Genomic DNA, 17,188 nt, shown 5'->3' with positions numbered 1-17,188 from the left:
TTTTAGGCACTTTGGACAACACTTATTTCACAAAACCTGAACGCTGTATAATGTTAATTTTAAATTTTTATGTAGCTTGTGAAATAAATTTCCTAGAGTGAAAATTTGCACCTGGTTTGTACTGTTAAACCAGTAACAGGAGGAAACCAAGCCCTGTGGTTTCTAGTTAAAATGCCTGTCTGCCAGTTTCCATTCTTCATCTATTTGCCCTGCTGTTTATCACACAGTACCTCGCAGGTTTCCTTTCTCGAAGCAAATCTTCCAGGCTCCGCTCACAGTGTTCAGCCACCACCACCAGTCTTTCTGAGGAAAACAAAGGAAATTCATTTTACATGTGATTAACGTGATGCTTTAATAACAAGAGTACACACTACCAAAAATATTAATATATAGTACAAATAGTATTTTAGAAGAGCTTTCCAAACACATATTATATTATTTCCAAATATATAGAATAAACATCCAATAAAATCACATAAATATAATTACTTTTCACTTTGTGTTTTCTCTAACATGTTTCAAGAAAAATAGAAAATTTAACCTTGGGAAAAAAGAAGTGATCATTTTTCTGATATAGACTGGTAGAAGTAAAATATTAGAAAAACATACAAAGATATTTGGAAGGGAAGGGGAAACTGAGCAGCTAGGTACAGATTTCTTTGATGGTCTGGTTTAAATACAGATCTTTGAAATTGAGTTCAGAAACTTGAGAAGAGTAGAAATGTTCTGAATTATGAGTCTGGAGAAAAACAAAAAATTAACTTGGAATTAGTTTGCAACAACATGAGTGGGACTGAGACTAAATAATATAAAATGGTAATAGGCACATGAATATTATGATGTAATTTTTATTTTCCAACAAATCATCTAAGAATAAGACAGCATAGTTCTGATGCATACCTTTTTTCTTATCCATTATCTCTAGTGACCAACACTTGTACAACAGGCTTTACAAGTCGATGAGTATTTGGCAAAATTATTTCAGAAGTATGGATTAAAAGAAACTGCGGTATTATAAGATTCCATGCAAAATGGATCCTAAGGAAGCAGGTTAACATAAAACACAATGACATTATGGAGAATGGTATGGAGGTTCCTCAAAAAACTAAAAATGCTCTCCTACTTCTGCGTGTATATCCAAAGGAAATGAAATCAGCGTACCACAGAGATACTTGTACAACCGTGTTTATTGCAGCACTATTTATAATAGCTAAGATAATAGAGTCAGCCTAGGTACCTACCAACAAGTGATTGGATAAAGGGAGTAAGTCCTAAAAGAAAAAACAGAAAATCTTACCAGAAAATCAAAACAGAGGCTGTATTCCTTTCTTTTGTGTTACCACATTTTGTCAGTTTCCCTTACCCCTAAATGGCTCCTTCCCCTTAGTCTCCTCTGTGGAGCATCACCTCTTCAACCCAAACAAAAGTACGGCCTGTTCCACTACTTGTGATTCGAGCTATGTTTTCTCCTCATCTCTCCCAAGGCCAAAAAAGTACTGTATTAAATGTTATGCCAAGCTTAGAATTCGCTTCTGAACTGCAGGCTTTTATAGCCAAGTTCTTGCATTAGTACAAGTCACCTTGAAACAAAATTGAACTCAAAGTTTGTCTTCAAGTCTGTGCTCTTCAGCAGCACTACCCAGCCAGCTGCTCTAGGCAGAAACTCGAGTCATCTGCCTTTCTTAAAACCGCAGAGTCCTGCTACATCTATCACCCAGATATTTCCAAGATCTATATAATTTTCTTCATCTGGGGGTCCAATCTGGGTCCAAGTTACTGCAACAATCTCTTCATCATATAAACCCACTGCCTGAATGACACTGCCCGCTCACCTCCAGCCCGTTTCTACCCTGGAAGGTAACGGCTAAGGGCACAGATCTTTCACTTGGCTCAGACCCCAGTTTCAGTGCTCAGCTCTGCGACCTTGGGGAAGTTTGCTAACCTCCTCGCCAGCTTCCTCTTCTGCAAGAGGAAGAAAATAACAGTGTCTACCCCATAGGGTTGTTGTGAGGTTGTGGGTTTATAGTAGGGACACAGAATAGTGCCCACCACTATTAGTGTTTATTACTTCATGCTTCAGGCCTCAGTTAAATGTGACTTTCTTCCTCAAGAACTCCTGTCAGTCCCAAACTGATTTGCTATTCCTATAATAAACTCTACTCTACACTGTGCTTTCTTTTACAGCATTCAACTCAAATGTTCATACATTTTTAAGGTCTTTCATGTTTCATGATGGCAGAAATAATGTTGGTTTTGTCCCGTGTTGCATTATGAGCGTCTTGAATGTCACCTAAAACATTTAGGCATGTACTATAAATGTTTAATTACTTAGAGAAAGGGCATGATGTGGCCATGAGAAAAGATGACATCCATTATCTAAACAGAGACACGTCCTGTACAGAAAATTTCATGCTCATGCTGTAAACTAGATATATCAGTAGCACCGATATTAAAATATAACATCAGAATTTATTAAAATGTGTCCCATTAATTAATCATTTTATATTGGATATTCATAAATATATCTGTAAGGCATTTCCAGTGTTTGGCACTACACTAACCTTTGTCAGGCTTCATCTGGAAATGCAAATTGCCAAAGTCTGCCAAAGCTCCAAGAGTCCACCGAACTCTGAAGAGCTTGTTTCAATACTGCAGAGCCATTCTCACTGGCAGGATAGCACTGCTTTTCCCAGAGTCAATGAAGTGTGCAGCAAAGCAATGCTTCCAACACGAACACGCCTCTCCAGAGCTCACTAGACTCTTCATTCTGAAACCGGACCATGCTTCAAAATAACTTCTGTTTGTTATAAAAACAACAGAGTCTCACAGAATAAACTATTTGGGAATCATAATGTGCCAAATATAAATCAGCAATGTAGTGGCAATATTTATAAAAAACAAATGTGACCCTAAGGTGAACATACAACAATTATGAAATAATCATTTCTTTCTAACAGAGATTTGATGAATGCCAAGTATCACATAGTATGTTAGCCTGAACTACATATAAATAAGAAACTGAAGATTAAGAAAGAAATATAATAAAGAAGCTGAGTGGGGAAACATAAAAGAATGATTTAAATTATCTTTTTTAATTCAGAAAAAAGGTGAATTATATCTTAATATGAAGGGTTATTAGAATAGTTTCTGCATCATTTCTTTGTTCACAATGAAAACAGACTAGCTCATCATCTTTAAAATATAATATCTAAATAAATACATAAAAATATAAAACCAACAAAGAAAAATACTGTGACTAAAAAACACTGTCGGTACCAGGACACTCTGATGGTCACATTTATGAATCAACTTGGTTAGGCTATAGTGCCAGTTTTCCAAAAACACCAATCTAGATGTTGCTGTGAAGATATTTTATAAAAGGTCACAGTCTATAATCAGTTTAGGTAACGAAGACTGTCCCAGATAATCTGGGTGATCCTGATTCAATTAGCTGAGCAACCTTAACACAGAATTGAGGATTCTCTTAAGAATAAATTCTGCGCCCAAGACGTAGCTTCAGGTCCTGCCCAAGATTTCAGCTTGCCATTCTTGAAGGTTCTGAATGGACTAGTCAACCTCCATAATTGCGCAGGCCAAACATAGCAATTAATCTTGATTATATCCTATTTATATCCCATTTCTTGGATAAAAGCTTGATACAGACATGTAGGCTGAAATGCATATGCTATAGATATGGGATTAATGCATTCCTGCAGCTTGAACCACTGACTGTCCCATCGGGCGACTTGTACCACTAGTGGTACAAACAGATCTAATCACTTTTATCTGTCTTTTCACTAGTAAAATTAATAAAAAGCAGCCCAATGGGACAGTCACACATGTGCCACCCATGGTTTAAGCCACCTGTCAGTGAGACATGAATTACAGTCCCATTGTGAATGTGTTAAGTATCTTTTTAGGTCTTTCATAATTCTATTTATTTTCTACTTGAACTTCAAAGCTATTCAAGTAAATAATTCTGCTTTTGATTTTACCAGCAATCACTGAAAGGTTTCTGAATAATCAATACCAAACTAAATGCCATTCATGATCCTTACTCTGCTTCAGCGGAGATCTCAAGTTCAAAAGAGAAAGATTAAATTTGTTAATCTAAGCATTTTCATACTTTACTTTTTTCTTTTAAATATATTTTCCTTCACTTTAAAAAAATAAATCCAGTTTCAAATTTTAATAAAATGCCTATTATTCTTGAGATTAACTATTTCATTCTGCTGAGTTAGCAAGAAAATACCATCTTGAATCAATTTTGAATGATCTATGGAAAACAGTGAGGGCCTGACTTCTGAGCTAACCTAACATGTGAAAACAATGTTACTAAAACAGACCACATGTCACAAGGAACTCCAACTACAAAGAAGGAAAGTGGCCAGGGAAGGGGAAACTAAGAATGACAAAATATGTGCACAGCAAGAACAGAATAAAGGGGCAAAACTGGAACCAAAATCAGAATTCTGTGAGGAGACAAATAAGTGCAGCCCAAACCAAAGTCAGGTGGTATTACATCATCGAGAAAAATGTGCTTTTCACTAAGGAGGTTGTTGAGTTGACACTTAAAAATTTCAAATTAGATCCAATGAAAATGACTGGGGTGTTTTGGAAGAAACAGAGCTTTACAAAACTACTCTCTCTAGTTCAGTTATTTACTCTTCAGGCACATACATTTTTTAGGGCAATAAACACTGCCAATATAAACAAGAAATCAAATTTCCTAGCCTTCTTATAGTCATTTATATTTTCACTCCTCAAAGCCAGACTTAAAATACATGAATTTTTTTACATACCCATGACCTATGTTATCCTAGCAGAGAGTGGGGCTGAGAGCCAGGGCAGGCCAAGTGGCAGAAGCAGAGTAACCGGCAACATGAAGGTCAGGGCTGAGGAGACTAACCAGGCGGCTGAGCTGGCCAAGGATTAACAGACCAGGCTACAGTGGATAAGGGGATCGGTTATGTTAGCCGCTCGGTGAGGCAGGCACTCTTACAGGCAAACTCCTACGTTAACGAACTTTCAAAGCATACTTTTTTTCTTTCAGCCAAAACTTTTTGGATAAACTTGCAAAACAAAACAAAACAAAACAGAACAACACAACAGCCAAGTTCACCGAAATGTTTTGCTTTGCTCTCTTCAGTCACCTGAGCTTGCTGTACTACTGAACAGAACACTCCAGAAGTGCTCTTGTTTGCCATTTTCAGCCTTCCAACGTATGCTCTAATGTAATGATCTCAGCTGGCCCACAAATGTGTTCACCTCTTTCCTTTCTGAACTATGACCTTCAACTGTGCCAGTGTGCTGTAAACAGCATGCGGAGAAATGTGCCGCCCACTACACGTGCTTCCCTACAGGAACTCTACAGGCTCCCTAAATAAAATGCCAATGCTTCTCGTCCCTGGGGAAGGCATTCATTGCTTGCAAATAGCAACTCCACTGCTCTGCTTACTTGATGTGGACCATCTTTCTCCACTATCTTGTCTCCTGGGTGTGCTTTTTGGCTTTGCACGCACTCACCAAGATGTGAACCCATTAAGTTCAGTTATCATTTCTATCTGACAGTGACAATCAACCAGAAGGTTCCTAAGTGAAGTTACAGACAGTGCCCTTTAGAGGGGAATCTGCTGTAAGGCAGGACCTACTTCAGTGTTCACAGCGGCTCATTTAAGTAGAGGAAGGAACAGGAGGAGCTCAAGAAATACTTAGGACTAATGAAGGAATTTTCCCGAGAGAAGGAGGCAAAGGAAAAACCTGTCAGATACAATACCCCCATTAGAGCAAGTGAAGCCCCAAAAAGGCTTACAGGTACCATAGTGAAAAGAAATGGAGTACACTTAGGAATGAAGTTCGAGGAACTAAACAGCTGCCAGAGCTCGAGAGGACAGGTCTACTCCAGATCTGCATAAGGAAGTAAGCAAGACTAAATGTGGTCACCAGCCAGGGGTAATAATGATAATCTACTGTACTGCCAAGCTTTGCGCAGTTTGGGAACTGGGCCAGTCCTGCAAGTGGAAATTCTTTATAATCTGTAAGTGGACTGGGGGCAAGAGGTGGGAGGACTATGGAGCATGCAGGGATTGGCAGTATCTACTAATTATCTAGTAATTGTTACATGATGTACAAATCTGTAAACGTTCCCCATAATTTTTAAATGTCTAGTTAATGTCATCAAAATAATGGGACAAATACATAGCTTTAGCAAAAAGTTTGTTTTTTTTCAGTACTGAGAATTGAACCCAGGACCTCTAACACACACTAGACAAGTGCTCTATATCACTGAGCTACACCTGCAGCCCTTTCTATTTTTTAATTTTGAGACAGGGTCTTGCCAAGTTGCCCAGGCTGACCTTGAACTTGCAATCCCTCTGCCTCAGCCTCCTGAGCAGCTGGCATTACAGGTGTGTACCACCACATCTGGACAAAAAGTTATTTTTTAACAACAAAAACCTTACCAAAAGTTCTTTACTTTTGACAAGTGGCTGGAGTTAACTGCAGTCTGCTGTAGGGCTAGTTTCCATGAGTCTTTACGCCTGTCTTTAAGTAAATTAGAGAAAGCACTCTTGTCTTCCTTCCAGGATGACAGAGAACTGGACTCGAGCTCCGATTGCTCCACTGGGCTGAGGCTGGTATGCAGTGCGAACACTGTAAAGTCTTACAGAGTAGCCCACAGGGGCCTCGCCGTTAGTAAAGACGCACTATGCTACTGCGCTGGTACAGGTCAGGTCAGCTTTGGCAAGTCAGGACCCTACATCAGAACGTCTCAAGTTTGCCTTTACCTAAAGAAGATAATCTTCCCATATCTATGATACGCCACACCAGTGTTTGTAAACCCTTACTTTAAATTAGGAATTCTTTGTAAAAATTTAATAAAAATTATAAATTTATCCTCAAGACAATGCATGTGCACACATCTACACAAACACACACCATTTGCAATTTTGAAGGGGTCAAAGACATTTTAAAACCTTATCATAGATCCCTGTGGCTACTGAGTCAAGAACTGCTATTCCAAAGTGTCACATTTCCTTAATGTTTATCCACAGAAAATTTGGGACAGTTAAGTCAGAGAATCCCCAGCTCAGAGATCAACACCAAAAGAAACAACACAGCAAACTTAGCCAGATGAGATCTCAGATCCTCATCCCAAAGTTTCTCTAAAAATGTTTCCATATTTTACCCGGACAACAGGTTGTATGAACATTATAAAACCTGCACTGGATCATTTTTCCATGTTTTGGTTAATATCTAGCAATTAATTTCTCAGTATGTTGCCTAATTATAAAAATAATTGAATCACTTGGATTTCCTTCTTTGCTCTGACCTATTGAAGTTTACAAAGGGATTTATAGTCTATCTGAACAAAATTATACATTCATTAATATTACTGATCTTTTATCTTATATTGACTTTTGTTTCTTTTCTCCATAAAGAGGATCAGAGTATGCCACTCCCAAATACACCAGTCGGTGTAAAGATTGTTTTGTGCTCAAGGTAATTAGCTGTCTCCCCCTTTCTGTACAAAAAAAATTACATACACGTAAATTTCCCTAGATAAAGGTGACAAAAATTTCCTTTTGTAAAAGTGTTCACTTTCCAAAACAGAAAGAGAAGAAGGACTCTTACCTATATAGACAATCTTACTAAACAATTTTTACCACAGATTTCATAGCCACCTTGCACCAACTTATCCCCTCCCCAGAAGCCCAAACCCCTTTTGCTGGACTTCATCACCTTTGGTAACCTGGTAGTTCGCCTCCAATTTTAACTGACTCTTTGAGTTACATTTTTGTGAACTCCCCTGCATTCATAAATGACTGAGTTTTTTCTCTTGTTAATCTGTCTTTTACCAATTTGATTCATGGACGCTAGCCACTAAACAAAACAGCAGAGGAAGAATTCTTATTCTACTCCTACTACATTTTGATTACACATTTTTCTTTCATGTACTATTATACAAGGTAAGTAAGTATTCCTTACCCAAAGTTCCTGAGATAAGAGTACTCCAAATTTCCCTAGGTTTTGATTTCAGAATAAGTGTACAGACTTTACAAACTGAACGACCCTACTATAAAAATCTGAAATCCAAAATGCTCCTAAGTCCCAAGGCTTTTGAGTCCCAATGCATTTCAGGTTCTGGACTTTTGAATAAAGGCTTTTCAACTGGTATTAAATATTACATGGATGTCTGCAACTTGTCTCAAATTCTTTTTGGAAAAAAGTAAGATTATAATAAATAAAAGAAGTGAAAATTTCTCTTAAAATAAGAAATAATAAGACTAAAATTTTGTTTCTTATGAGTATGTCAATAAAAGCCTAGAATGTCTTTGAAAACTCCATTAACCCTTTTAGGCCCGCAGTACCACTGAAATAAAGTTTCACAAACAGAACCACCCCACTGTTCTACAACCCTTAATCCCACCAAAATTTTTAGATAGGAATTTAATATCAGCATTGTTCAATGCAGAATTTAACATCCTCTCCTTTGTACTCTTGCAACATAGGACATTGTATATCACCCATCATATAATTATTACTGTACTATAATCATGGCTCTATTCATCTCCATTATTTCTGGGGTTTATTTGGAAATTGGGATCCTAATTTACTCATCTTCAAATATTTGGAACTTGCACAAGGAGGGCGATAGAATCAAGTAAGAGTGTACAGAAAAGGGGCAAAGGGGAGGGGGAAGTGGGAGGGGCAGGGGAAAGGAAAGAAGGGAGTGGAATTAATATGAGAAAATGGAAACAAAGTCTTTGTAAATAGGGAAGGATGGAGGGGTTGAAGGGAGGGCAGGGGAATGGGAAAAAATAAGAACCAAGAGAGTATGTAAAGGTGCATATCTCCAATGATGAATGTCATTATATTGTACATTATATTGTACACCTAAAATGTACCAATAAAAGGATATACAAAAAAAGTGTATTAAATTATTATAACTTCAATAGACAGAGGTTCTGCATGCCAAAGCAGAATAAAAGAAATGTGACATGGCATAAGAAAGAGTAGCTCCTAAACAATCTTGATCTCAGGGCTGGAGATTTAGCTCAGCTAAAGCACAAGGTTCTGAGTTCAATCCCCAGTATCGGAAAAAAAAAAAATCTTCATCTCACCAACATCTTTGTAATTTTTGTTTCAAACTCTGTTTTCTATCAGTCTGGCCTTCAAATTTCTTCCCTATGGAAAGAGATCCTCAAGGCCTCAATATGGTGTCATTCGTGTTCTCTCTTGGAAGGCTAGGCCAAGTATGTAAGTATTGAATATATTTAAGTATTGTAAATATTGAAGGTATTGTAAGTATTTTTTTTTTTTGGTATTGTAAGCATTGAATGTATTTGCTGATTAACCAATTAAATACAGTTTTGCACAGAAAAAGGGCCACAGTGGAATCATAAATATTTTAGTATCTATATATTCATATATGTTATACATGCACTAGTATATATTCATATGTATATAAGAGATGTAAGTAGGTATGCATAATATATCTGTGTATACATAAGAACATGAAAATCAAATACTTCTATCATCTGCTAGACAATTATTTCTTTTTATCACTCTCCTATGTCTCTTACTGTTTCCTGACACTACCTAAACTTTCAGGGTACTAAGTATATGTTAGAGCTCTAAAGTATTTAAGGCAACAAATAGTTCAATTGGTGCTGATGTTTGTATTATTATAGACTTATAGCAAGTTTTATAATCTTTCAACAGAAAATAAAATGCATGATTTTTTAGATTACTATGGATTAGTATTCCATTTTTTATTATTTAACTTTGTGTGACCTTGCTCTATGCTTCAAATTTTTTATCTGAAAAATGAAAATGTAATAGTTCCTATCTTGTAGTAAAATTATGAGGATTTCTAGTTAAAATATGTGTAAAACATTACAATATTTCCTGATACATAATACACAAACATTAGGCATTAATAAATATCATTACAAAAAACATTTTCAATAAAACACAAACATTCTCAGAACAAATACTTCTGACAGAAATAAACCAGCCAACTCCAAAGTACAGTTTAGCCCACTTGCCAGAATACAATAAAGTTTGCATTTATGAGAGTCTTTAATACTAGGTTAAAAGACAGGAAATTGATATTTTATGGGGAAAAAAAGTTGAATATCAGCAAGTACATAGTTTGCTTTCACATATGTTTTTTATATTTCCCAATTACTTTATTTGAAAAAGTTAGATACATTTCACTAAAATTTATTTAACATAATTTTAAGATATGGAATCTTGGCCTCCAATTGAGCTTTCAAAAATAATTCTAAAATAATTAAAAGTATTGTCACCACAAGCAGCTGTAGTGTGGTATGGAATAACCTAATTATACTACTAAAAACACAGTCAACACTTTTGCAGTGCAACACCCAACTTTTTAACCAATGAAGCTGAACTTTTCTACTTCAGTTCTCTAAATATAATCCTACATGAAAAGGCTAATGCTATTAAAAACTAGGGACTTTTCATGTGAACAGTTAGCCAAAACTATTTTCAAACATAAAAAGAAAGCCTGCATACCTACTCATTTCTTTATATTCTTAGTGTATATTTAAAATTGAATCTTGGTGACAAAGTAGAGATCACAAAATAGGAAAAACAAACAAACAACAACAACAAAACACAAAAAGCAAACCCAACTCACCATGCTTTCCCCTAGAAATATCCACATACTGGCAGAGTCTGGGATGGGTTATCGTCTTTAGGATTTGAAAGCGCCCTAAAATTTTGATGGAATTTGGGGTGAGAGGAAGGCCATTGCTTCCACAAACATCGTGCGGCAGAGCTGAGGCAAAGAAGGTAAAGGCCCCCATTTCGGCATCCTTCAAGGGAAACATTTTTGGAGCCCTGAATTCTTCAAGATGATCTGGAAACAGAGGGAATTTTATGACAGATTAATCAAACATTAAGGCAGTATTTTCTCACCTTAGAGTTATTGTACAACTTGGAAGATTTATTATACAACTTATGCCAATCTGATCACTTTACAGTGAAAAATATGAAAGTTTAAGAATTTCAAGATAGTATCAGAGGAAAAAACACCCAAATGTAAATACATATATGCAGCTCTAAGTCAAATTCAAAGATTTTCAACAGCATAAAAAGGGAAAGTTAGAACATTTTACCTTCAGTGATGCTTAAAATTTTTAAGAGCAGAGCAAGTGTGTTCTTGCACTTTCCTATCAAAAAGCACTACTCATTACCTAAAGTTTGGATAACCTACTATTAAGCTGAGGAAAGACTTCAAGAAACTCCTAGAAAGCAGAATGCTTACATAAGGCTGCTCTTATGAGAAATAGCAAAAAAGAAGCTATACAACCTGTAATAGTTAAGAGGTTGGCTGGCTCGCCCTCTTTGGATTCAGAGAAGGTGGGAACAATGGTGAGCAACAGAAGAAAATTGAAAGTCAGAAGGGTGATTTGAAATGTCGAAAATTACAAAGTCAATTTTGCCACCTCAATATGGGCAATAATTTACCCTCCAAGCAAAAAAAAAAAAGTTTTGTTTGAAAATTATAGTAGCCGGTACAGACACTGTTTTTTTTTGGGGGGGGCAGTTCCTCTTACTTCTTGAATTTGCAGTACCACTGTAAGTTTGGGCTGCCCGCATAGCCACTCTAAAACAAGTGTGCCAGTTAACAAGGGTTTCCACACACACAAAGCTCTCAGACAGCCTTAACTCTTAAATAATGAACTGTCAGAGGCACCAGATAGTTTAGGAGAAACTACACTACAAAGCTTAAAGAATAAAATAAATTCTCCAAATTCTGGCTTCAGAGGAACTTAAAATAATTTTTGAAAAGCCCAACATATGTTTAGACAGATGTGAGAAAATATTATATCCACTCTATAAAACAGAAGGTTACAGAAAACTATTTCACAGAAGAATTAAAAGGAATGATCAATAGATACATGAGAACAAAAATAATCTCAATAAAAGAATTGCTCATTAAAACCACATGAGAATTTATATGCACTAGCTAGTAAAAACCAAGATAAAAAGAAATTTTAAAGATTAAGAAATTGGACCACACATATACTGTAAGTGGGATTATAAATTGGTACAATTGCTTTAAAATTTTAACACTATCTCGCTATTATATTCTCAGAGAAACTCCTGCTTATATACATAAGGTTATTCATATAAGAAAGATCAGAAAAATGCAAATTAAAACCACTGCAAGATGCTTTTCACTTCTGTCAGAGGAGCCAAAATTAAAATGACTGGCAATAGCAAGTATTGAAGAGAATGTGGAATTGGCACTTCAACATAATGCTGGTGGGAATATTAAAGGGAACAGGAACTTGGAAAACTTTCCTAAGGTCAAAAATATCCCTAACTTCTATAAGGCATTCACCCAAGAAAATGAATATTTGTCCATTAAAATGTTACTGGACCGTTAAGTTGTCACCAGGTTGGGGATATCAGGAACAAATACTGCCCTGGTCTTTCTTATATGAATCCCCTTTGGTGCATGTGTAGGAGTTTGTTGCTCTCCTCATAGTAGTTAAAAAATTGAGGCAACACAAATGTTACACAATTGAGTGACAAAATGGATAAACAAGTTTCAGCATACCAATACCATGCCATGCTATCCAACAACAAAAAAGGAACAAACATGCCAAAACATAAATACATCTCAAAAACATTACGTTGATGAAAGAAACAGACATAAGAGTAAATATTACATGGCCCCTTTAAATGTATTCCAGAACTATAGTTCTAAACGTATCGATAGAAATCAGAAGGTAATACTCAGAGTGGGGAAGAAGGAATTGAGTGGATAGAGAAAGACAGAAACTTTTCATAATAGTGGAAATGTCCTGTATATTGATTAGGGTAGTGCTAAAGTGTAAATACAGACATTAAAACTCATTGAACTGTCACTAAAGTCAATGCATTTTAAATAGTGTAAATTTCACCTCATAAATATTAAGAGACTGTGAGAAAAAATAAAGACAAAAATGAGTGGAAATTATATGACTGCCAAAATAAATAAAAACACTGGAAAACAAAGTTCACACAATGGCTCAGAACATGCAGCAAAAAGGCAAATAGATGAAATATAAGAAAATAGATAACATGTATGTATCAAGCCACAAACCAAACCACTTTATGAGAGTTTCAAAAAACAGAAATAAAGGAGATAAAATTATGAAAGACAGAATAAAAGAAAATTCCCCATAGTTTAAAGGTAAGTTTAAAAGGTTTGTATTTTCAAGAAGCATAAATGAAAAATGACGCACACTGGGATACATCTTAGCTCCTTGGAATGAATTCATTGCCAAGAGAATAAACACACCTAAATGGGTCACCATAAATTTTCAAAGTATCCAGAATAACGGGATAAAAATCCAGAAATTTTTAGCCATTTCAGAGAAATGGTTTTCTTCTCATCAGCAAGAACAGAAGTTTTAAAAAAGTAAATATTTGAATATTAAAATATTCGAAGGAACATAATTGTGATTCTAGATGTGGCCAAGCAATCAATCATAACAGCAAATAGCAGCCTACAGCCAAGAAAATATTAAAAAACACAACTACCATCCACATACCTTTTGAAAGCAAATTTCTTTAAGATATATTTTAGCAAAACAGAGGGAGGGAAACAATAAAAAGATGTGTTAAGAAAAAATGTAATTTACTCAAAAGTTCAATAAATATAAACACAGGATAGAAACTATCCAAACATCAGAATGCAATTTTGTTCAGATTAGACAAAGAGCTGCTCTGCTCCAAGGGGAATGACTTCAAGCAAAAGGAATGGAATAGAAACTTCTGTGTGTGTTACACAAAAAATGAGAAGACATCCATCAGAAAGCAAAAAACCAATAAAGTGAGGTGGGTTAAAGTAAAAAATGAGGAGGGTAAAAATCTAGGTATATAATCTATAAAATAAAGTGCACTTCACTATGGCATGATTTTTAGCCATCAGCAGGGAAGAAAAAATCAACTTGACTTTAATACCACAAAAATGCTTCATTTTTTTTGCAATAGATTTATATTTAAATAGCACTGTACTTCTCAGTGAATACTGATTTCACTCAATATTAAAGGTATTATTACAGTAAATTATTTTTCCATTTTATTGACAATATAAAGGGTTTTGTAAAAAAAATTAAATCTTTTCTTCATTCCAATATTAGATAAGTTGAATATATTCTTTTTCTAAACTTTCTCCCCCAGAGATAAAAATTTCAATTTTTGGCTGTTTGATGTCTAAGTACAATATTAACTTGCAAAATAAAATAAAAATCTGAAAACATGAAGAAAAAGCCTCAACATTTCAGGAGGCAGTGATTGGAGCTAAACACTGATGATTTGGGAGATTCTGGGCAAAAGCTTTAGTCCTAATTCATGGGCTCTGGTAATTCTCAAACTATGAAATATTACTTATCCATTTTAAAGCCATGTTAAATCTTTGGCCTGCTTTCTAAGTAACAAACTATTGGCTGCATTTTTCAGTGCATTATTTGTTATAAAGAAAACATTTTTCCTCACTTAACAAATACTGATTTGTTCCCCTTCTATCAGAAACAACCAAGAATGTGAAAAACCCTACTGACTATTTCTTGGTAACTTTAGAGACCAAGGTTCAGGTTGGGTCTCAGTAGTACAAAGGTTTTCAGGGTGAAGTTTGAATCAGCAGGCCCTTAAAAGTCACATTTGTCCATTTCTCTTTCGTGCATACACCCCTAAGCAAGCACAAATGCCTGTAATGCTGAGAACCACGCCTAACAAGAGAGCAATTGCATCTCCAGCTTCTACTGCTTCAACAACAGGCAGAACCAGAAGTAGTGAAATGACCACTAAGAACAACTGTGTTGAAACTGCGGTCATGATGTCGGGATGCAGGAGGCTGAAGGTTCCAAAGAAATGATATATGTAAAATTCTATCTGACTTGAAATTCTCCCTTTCCGGATCTCCGAAAGCTGAGGCTAAGAAGTGACACGTGACACCGCCTTCTGGGAAGCAGCCATTACAGGAATAAAAATGCTTCTTAAATAAGGGCAGGGGTTATGAAATAAAAACATTGAGAAGAAAATGTATTCTAGCATGCTGCTTGGCTCTGCACTAAGGAATCATTATAAAGACAAATACTGTAAACACTTGATTGGCTTTTAGCACATAAAGCAAAAAATATGGTTAAGAAATAAAATATAAATATTAAATTTGGCAATATGCAAGTAAGGGGCCAGCTGAGAGAAAGCACAGGTGTTACCAGACTAAACTCCGTAACTACTGATAGTCGGCTGTCCTATCAGCTCTAGTTGCTTACAGATGTTGCTTGATTGAACGTTCACAGCAGATAACCATGTACTTCGAACTGCCAACCATTAAGGGGAACTCTAGATTTACTGCATCTGGTTGTGGCACCATGTTGACACTCCAGAAGAACTTGGACTCGTTATAATCTTTAGAATAATTAAAAAAACACCTATCAAACCATGTCACATTTGCACACGCCCAAATTAGGAAAGAGAATGGTACCCTGACTCCTAGAAATCTTCCTTCTCTGTGAAAAGCTCTGATGACAGCACGCTTGCCATACCGCCTCATGACCCAGAGTTATAGAACTGCAGACCCCAGAGCTGCTGGAGAATGTGCATAGAGAGAGAGCTCCCCTTGTCTGTTCATTAGCCACTGAATAAAATCTCCTGCTTGCTCTCAGAACTGTCTGGTCATTTGCAAACAGCATAGCATAGGAACAGAACATACAGATTCAGTAACATGGGTGAATATGGGTTTTGCCTTGATAAATGAAGGTCATTACTTTTCTCATTTTAAAAAAGGAGTCAAAATAGACTTTCAAAAGTTTGTGTGAAAAAGTACATATATATGTAATAAAATAGCTAATACTAAAAGTAAAATTTGTGATTATAACAATTCCAAAATTTGGAGGAAAAATTATGGCTACAACACAACTCGTGAGTACACTACTTTAAGACATCGATAGAAAAAGAATTAGCATTTTAATTTATCAAACAGGCCTAGAATTAGAAAAGGTTTAAAGGTATTTATCTCTGAACAGGCCGAGAGTACGAAGGGTGAGACACAACTATTACACTATTCAATCTTACTACAAAGTACCATTAGATTTTCAGTTGAAAAAACCCACTGAGGTGACAAGTTACAAGAGGAAAACAATATAAGTGGTTGGGTCTGAAAATTCATTCAACAAACACTTTGAAACCCCTAAATTTTTTTTTTCCAGCTGCTAGGCCAAGGACAGTGAACAAGACACAGTCTCTGCCCTGAAAGAGCTTGGATTTGAACGACTCGAATGAAAAGAGTGAATGTCAACATTAAGGAAAAGATGTTAATTTTATCAGAAATAAAATACTATTCGCATGTTCTCAATGGGCAAATGGAATTACATAATTTATTTATTTCATATACCTTCATTCAAAGTTATCTGTCTCAAACAGAGGAACAGGGACACGAGGCTTTGAGAAACAGTCACTGACAATTTTCAATTCACCCTTTTCCACTGCTTCACTTTCTCCTACTTCTCAAGGGAGTAAACTCTGAAACTCTGAAACATGGAAAAGCAAAAGTCCGTATTTTTTGCTAAGTAATGGAGAGGAAGATTCCATATTCTCTACCCTGCTCTTTAAGTCTTCCTGTGAAGCGATTATTCAGTGGTTACTCTCGAGAGTTGCCTACAGTTTCCCAAAGACTTGTTACTGAGGAAAGATGGCTATAGCAAAGGACGGAGACGGTGCCCAGCAAGAAGCTCTACAGCTCACTCCATCTCTCGCAGCTGACACGGGGGCCACGGGCTGCACCTGACACTCTTATGCCACCTACCAGCCTCTGCTACGACGACACACAACACGAGGACACCCGGGTACCTGCCTTAGGGTCTGGGCACGCAGGCGGGCACAATGACAAGGGTGAAGGAGAGCCTACCCGGGGCCCCAACGCTGTGGCTCCGGCTTAATGCACACAGCTCTGCATTTCAGGGGCTTCCACAATACAGGTCGCTGCTGGTGCGCCGGGAGCTCAGAGACTGGCCTCTGCCGGCGAGCCAGGAATACCGAGGTCCGCTACTCAGAACCTGGCAGGAAGGCGCGCCCGCAACTGCCCACTGACAGCCGACAGCCTTCTCCTCCTGCACACACCACCTGGGCCCCACTTCTGACCTCACAGCCGCGCGACCCA

General features: G+C 36.7%; 2 protein-coding genes across 9 annotated transcripts in view; both read right to left on the bottom strand.

Moving 5' to 3' along the window:
* Positions 1-17,175, bottom strand: part of Tbck (TBC1 domain containing kinase) — a 221,309-nt gene extending 204,134 nt beyond the window's left edge. For 5 of the 8 annotated variants that reach the window (XR_015446369.1, XM_021245450.2, XM_004866236.3 and 2 more), the window contains exons 1-3: positions 16,883-17,175; positions 10,667-10,888; positions 231-303 (exon numbers count right to left, since the gene is read on the bottom strand). Coding sequence is in view for 7 of the 8 variants with exons in the window: in XM_021245450.2 (XP_021101109.1) it covers positions 231-303; positions 10,667-10,859 (266 nt within the window). In the remaining variant the exon portion in view is untranslated. Of the gene's footprint in view, positions 1-230; positions 304-10,666; positions 10,889-16,423; positions 16,560-16,834 lie in introns of all 8 variants that reach the window. The other 3 variants (XM_087198701.1, XM_004866237.3, XM_004866238.3) reach the window with 3 other exon arrangements.
* LOC147821899 (small integral membrane protein 30) lies at positions 10,895-16,414 on the bottom strand. The gene has a single exon (XM_087198709.1). It carries the CDS (start codon positions 14,860-14,862, stop codon positions 14,683-14,685), a length of 180 nt encoding a protein of 59 aa, XP_087054835.1. The 5' UTR covers positions 14,863-16,414; the 3' UTR covers positions 10,895-14,682.
* Positions 17,176-17,188: the final 13 nt, after the last annotated feature.

This window comes from Heterocephalus glaber, unplaced genomic scaffold, assembly GCF_053883595.1.
Source record: "Heterocephalus glaber isolate CG9 unplaced genomic scaffold, H.glaber_assembly_v1.0 deba00001688, whole genome shotgun sequence".
NCBI lineage: Eukaryota > Metazoa > Chordata > Mammalia > Rodentia > Bathyergidae > Heterocephalus > Heterocephalus glaber.
The sequence above is the reverse complement of the archived record's forward strand: the minus strand, read 5'-3'. Positions and strand labels throughout refer to the sequence as shown.

Coding starts and splice junctions, on each gene's coding strand:
- LOC147821899 (XM_087198709.1), bottom strand. CDS start 14,862: ATGACCGCAGTTTCAACACAGTTGTTCTTAGTGGTCATTTCACTACTT.